General features: G+C 53.4%; 1 protein-coding gene across 3 annotated transcripts in view; it reads right to left on the reverse strand.

Annotated features, from left to right (window-relative positions):
- TFDP1 (transcription factor Dp-1) overlaps window positions 1-5,563 on the reverse strand; it is a 50,081-nt gene extending 44,518 nt beyond the window's left edge. The window contains exons 1-2 of one of the 3 annotated variants that reach the window (XM_081085059.1): window positions 5,371-5,563; window positions 4,389-4,463 (exon numbers count right to left, since the gene is read on the reverse strand). In XM_081085059.1, the coding sequence (XP_080941185.1) occupies window positions 4,389-4,400 (12 nt within the window). In that variant the 5' untranslated portion in view covers window positions 4,401-4,463; window positions 5,371-5,563. Of the gene's footprint in view, window positions 1-4,388; window positions 4,464-5,370 lie in introns of those variants that run through there. The other 2 variants (XM_081085060.1, XR_013995613.1) reach the window with 2 other exon arrangements.
- Window positions 5,564-6,000: the final 437 nt, after the last annotated feature.

A 6,000-nucleotide genomic window follows, 5' to 3' on the forward strand; every position in this document is an offset into this window, starting at 1 on the left:
AACTGGAAGCTGGGGACACAGGCTCTGCCTGTGACCTTGAGAAAGAACTTGAACCACACTCTGGGCCACACTCCCTCACCCACTGACTCTTCTAGCTCCAGTTCTAAAAGAACTACGGCCGCTATGCAGGTCCTTTATCTTTTATCTACAGTTTTCCAAATAGTAATAGCATCGAACTGCTCGTGGGGACCTACAGATTGGAAAAAGATGGTGGGGAAGGGGCGCAGCCCAGGCAAGGACACACACAGGTGCCCACACACGAACAGTCATGTCAGATGCCATCCACTTTCTACTTCACACAATTACAACCTTTAATACGAAGATCTAACCATTATGACGTTTATATTTCCTTTAAAGTTGACTGTTGCCTTAGAAGCTTTCCTCAGTGCTGAAAATATAATTGCACTCTCAACAAGGCAAACCTTCCCAATCATGACCTGTGCTCATGGGAACTGTGGTTGGCACAAAATAAAATTCACAGACACCTAATTTTATAAATCAATAAACAATAAACTACATTTTTCACCTATGAGGGTGACAAGACCCCATGATGGAGAGAACAGGCCCATGGCTGCGGGGACACAGGTCCATGCAGTTCCAGGGCAGTGACTGAAATGCATGCTGCCATGTCCTTTGACCTGCCATGATTCTCTCTACAGGAACTGAGAAAAAACATTCCAAGATGCACATCTAAGGATGGTCCCTGGGCTCCAGGTGTGAGAACAAGGGACAGCCTGCATGCGGCCAGTGAGTCCCAAAACACATACATACACACACACACACACACACACACACACACACACAGCCACGGGATCCTGTGAAGGCAATGATGGAAGACCCCAGAGAAGTCTAATGACCAATCAGTATTCTTTTCCAGGCTGCACTAGCCCCCACCAGGATGTTGGCAAATACAAGGAGAAGTGGCCCTCGGGCGTCTCAGGCCTGGGGAAGGGACCACTGTCACTGTGTAGGCCAGTCCCCTCAGCAAGGAAATTCTTGCCCCAAATACCAATAGCAGCCAATATTTCTCTTACATTAAATTTCTGGACCTAACCCCCAAAATTGTTGTTAGTGGTCAATTTTGAGCGGCCACACTTGGGGCCTTTGTAACTTCCACAAAGTGTGTCCACGCTGCTGCATCTTCCCTTCTCTGATTCCTCCTCCTCCACACCGCGTATGAATAGTGAATTTGAACTTTACTATCGGAATTCTTCACCTCAAGCACATATTAACTTAATTCAAATAAGCGAATGTTGAAGGCAAGAGTGAAGGCTCAGATGGCCTGTGGCCTGCTCTCATCTTTGCTTCTCAGGCCAGGCTGGCTGGCTTCACTGAGACTGGCAGGAGGGGGCATCTCGGGTCCTCGAGCAGCCTGGGCTTCTTCCACCCTCTCGCCACACCTCCCCAGCACCATCTCCCTCCTCTGTCTGACCAGAGTAAAACCAGAGAAGCAGGAGGACAGACAGGGACTCACCGTGAGGACGCCTAGCGGCAGCCCACTCACCCCTGCCATTTTAAACACACATCCTAGCACACCTCCCGCTGAAGAGACACACTCTTGAAATGAAATGTTAACTACTTATCACCAAGGAATCAGGCTCATTTCCCGATATTTCTGAGAAATGTGGGGGTTTTCTAAACAAAGGAATTGCAGTGTTTTGTCTAAATATCTTTTTTAAAAATACACAAGTATTTAATCTGTGTTCTTGAAACAGAAGACATAGGGTTTACAGTTGGTGCCAGAGTACAATATGGGAGCCCCACTTCCATGCTCTTCCCTGATCCCCACACACCACCTTAGCTCTCTTCCTCATCCTCTGATTTCAGTGAAAACGGCACTGCTTTCCTGAGAGGCCCCCAACACCTGGCCCGCCACTTGGCTGTATCCCACCAACTGCAAGCCTGGTGAGAAGCTCACTGTTGGACACAGGCACTCCACAATGGCAACAATGGATGCGTGAACCGAGGAGCACAGGTGACCATTACTTCGGGTGTCTCCACCTCTAGCCCACACACCAAGAACTGAGGCAGATGAAATACCCACAGGAACCAGTGGGCCAGGCTCGTATACAAGTCTAATCTGAGGTGCATCTACAACAGGACAGGAGAAAAGCTCCAAGTCTTTCCAGAAGACCAGCTGGCATCGGGCCCCTTAGACCAAAGACACTGTTCAGCAGGTTAACCTGCAACAGTCGTCCATGCCCAGACCACCCCCCACGGGCCTCGTGTAGTGCAGCTCACCTGTCAGGACAGTCATGCTGCCCCTCTGCAGGCCCTGCCAGCCAAGCCCTTCACGTCCAGTCAATGGGCTCACTCCTGCCCAGCCATTTCCCTGGCTACATCCCGAAGACCTGCAGGTCGCCCTGGACCTCCACTGGACATAGGAAGCTGCCACACCGTTTTTCCTCATCCTCCTCACCAAAATCTGACAGACTGACCCCTCAAGTCTCCCTGGGCCCCAACAGCCTCCCATGGAGCCCCCAGAGCTCTGCAAACCTGGGGTTCTAGCCCACCCGCTTCAACCTGAAAGGCTCGGCTCCCACCTGGGATTTTGATCTTACACCTAAGGAAAAACTGAAACACCACTGCTTAATTAAATTAACTACTTCTCCTCTCCCCTGCAACACGGCTGCCAAAGTCATCTTTCCAAACTCAAATGCCACCCGCCTACTTAAAAAAAAAAAAAGGTTAACTAGAGAAAAGGCCAAAGAAAAGTAAATGCCCTTACTTGACCACAGTCTCCATTTCCAGCTTGGTCCAGCAGCCCAGGTGGAACCTGGCTGCAGCCACGCCTGACATCACCCAGCTCTCAGGACAGGGAAGGCCACTTCCCCTGTTTCTCCCCTCGCTGTTTCTCAGCCTGAACTACATACCCCATTATCATCAGAGTGCCCAGGACCAAACATCAGCTCCAGGAGAACCACCCCACAACCCAGACAGCCCTCAGCTGCCCCTCGCTTCCCAAGGGCTGCTTCTCCAAAAGAAAGTGAACGTCAGAAAAGGCTGTTGACGAGCCTTTCTCCCTGCACCCAGATGGCAGGGGCCGTGACTGTCTCTTTACATCCTCCAGAGGCCAACGAGGCGTCAAAGAGAGTCTCCCCTCTCCTCTAGTCGTTAATAAAAAAGAACAGATAAACTGGGCTCCCTGAAGCACACAACCCCAGAATTGCACGCACTCTTACAGAGGCACTGGGGTCCAGCAGCTCCCTCTGCAAGATGCCACATTAACCTGCTCCTGGGCACACACTAACCTCTCTTGCCTCTCTGGGGAATACATGGGCAAATGCAATTAGAGATGATAAAAATCAAGCTAACGTGATATACGGATTACGACTTCAACTTAAAACACAGCACCCAGGATGCAACTGTGTGTTCATACACACTCTCCACCAAATCAAACCCAGCGCTGGAAGACAGGAGCCAAGGGTGAGAGCACGCCCAGTCGGTGAGAGCATGGGGCGCTCTCGGGCAGACTTCTCAGAGACTATTAAAACCTCTGAAATGACGAAAAGACATAATGCCTATTATTGGTTCCACAGATCTGGACACATTTTGACTTCCTCTCGCTGTGTTTCAGGTAGATGTAGTGCACCTGAGCTGCAGTTCCACCTCTGTGCAATAAATCAGTAAATAAACAAACAGCCTCTTCTCACTGATGTTTACAGGACAATGCATTCTAAGAAACACTGAAGGATAGAACTGGGGCTTCAGTGACTTTAACTGACTATATTACAAAGTGCAGTAAGAACTACAGAACCAATAAAACAGACTATGTTTTTAGACCTAAGGCCAATTTCTTGGAACAAGTTAAAAAAAAATCATTCAATATATTCTATTGTTTCATGACAAATACAAAGCAAATTTTTTACATTTCATTAATCACCAAATTCCATTTTTCTGAGGAAAAAATGTGGCCAAAACAGGGTGGGTTTTAAACGGCAGGAGTACTTTGTTGATCAAAGCTGAATTAACTTCCTGCACTCTCCACAAAGCAGGTACACAGGGGCATTCTGCACACAACCAGTCCCCCCCGGTCCCAGCCCTCCATCTCACTGAATTCAGGGTGGCCTTCAACAAAGATATTCAAATTTCTAAGTTAATATAGTCTGAGAAGATGAAGGAAAAGTCAGATGATATCATTTTAGCCTCATGCAACATCTGTCATTGGTGCCAAGGCTGCAAAACCCAGGGGTAGAAGCAAATCACACACATCTCTATAAAAAGCTATGAGAGTTATTTCATCTCTTTCACTTTTATCCCGTATTATTTCCTTTAAAAGTCTGGTAATAAACAGCACTGCAGTTTGTGTTGTCATTCTAAAATAAAGTGGGAAAACTACAAAGAATGGAGGCAAATATCTGTCTGTAAAACCAAGCAAATATACTTACATCTTTTGCCATGTTATCAGATCCGTGAAATCAATGCTATAAATGTTCACCCTCCAGAGAAGAAAAATGATTTTTCTGAAGGAAGGAAAAACAGAAATAAGTAAGAATGAGAAAAGAAGTTAATAAAATATCAACATTTTCCCCAGTACCAGCACCAACCATCCTGACTGCCTCTGCAGGTAGCAGGCACTTTCCTTTCTAAACCCACACTCCATCCTCAAAGCGCAGCTGGAAAAAAAAACAACAAAAAAAAACCCCACACCTGGGATTTTAGAAAGTCATCTAAATGAACGAAAATGCATCCAACACCAGGATGCCCAGTCCCGCTCCCTGCAGACCCCGGTCCACCCCGAAGCCCACACAAAGACTCCAGCACGGCACCCGGTCGGGCCTGGGACCCAGCCTGCGCCCGCGCACCCAGGGCGCAGCTGGGGACCCCTTGCCAACGCCTGGAAGCAGCCCCTCTGTCCCTGCGCAAAAGCGCACCCCAAGGAGCACCCGGGTCCCGCTGGCTCGATCCCCTCGCCCACTCGGCCGGCCGGTAACTCTGACAGGTGGGCTTCCGGGGTCCGGCCTCCGGCCTGTCACTAGGCCGCGGCCGCCTCGCCGCGAGCGCCTCCCGCGCGCCGGAACCGGCAGTCGGGCAGGCCAAGTCGGGGTCAGCGCCGCCCCCACGCACCCCGGACCCCCAGACCCTGTGCGACCAGGCCGACCCCCAATCCCCGCCGGGTGCAGGCGCCGGCGCTGCTGCTCCGCCAGAAGGCCACCTGCAGGCCCTGCCGGGGGGAACCCGGGACCCCGACCCCACAGCCGGGTCACCTGGGAACCCCCGACGGCGGCGCCCAGGACTGGGGGCAGGAGGCGGGAGAACCCGGAGAGGCGCGCACACGCGGCGGGGAAGGGGGACGGGGACCTGTGGGCGCCCCGCGTGTCCGCGCCCCTCCCGGGACCCCGGCCCTCTCCGGCCCCCTGCCCGCCGCACCTGGCTGACGGTCGGCGCGCGGATACGCGGGGACAGACACGAGGGCGCGGAAACGGACACGCGGGCGCGGACACGCGGTCACGGACACGCGGGCGGTCCCGGCGCGCACTCCGGCCCGGGGTCCTGCCCTGCAAGGCGCCGGGCGCGGGGCTCACCCTGCCGAGCGGGCGTCGGGCGGCGTGACGTGCGCGGCGCGGTGACGTGGGCGGCAGCCCGGCTCCCGCAGCGCGCCTGCGCGCGCGTTTTCGCGCCTTCGGCGCCCTTCTCCTCCTCCTCCTCCTCCCGCCGGGCGGCCCGCGCTTGGCTCGGAGGGGATGGGCTGCGCGTGCGCGTGTGTGCGCGCGCCGAGCGGGGATGGAGACCCAGGGACTGGCGCCGGGCTGCGGCGTTGCGCGCGCGGGGGAGAGGAGCCAGTGCGGTGTGCACGTGTGCGCACACGGAGGACAGGGGCCGGGGATGTGTGCACCTGTGCGCACACGGCGGACAGGGGCCCAGGTTGCGTGTGCATTTGTGCGCACAGGGGGCAGCGTGTGTGTACACTTGTGCGCACATGGGAAACGGATGAGAGTGTATGCACACGGGTGTGTGTGCACCTATGAGTATGCACACATGGATGAGAGTGGGAGGCTG

The sequence above is a fragment of the Myotis nattereri genome (assembly GCF_964212035.1).
Source record: "Myotis nattereri genome assembly, chromosome: 2".
In the NCBI taxonomy this organism is placed as follows: domain Eukaryota; kingdom Metazoa; phylum Chordata; class Mammalia; order Chiroptera; family Vespertilionidae; genus Myotis; species Myotis nattereri.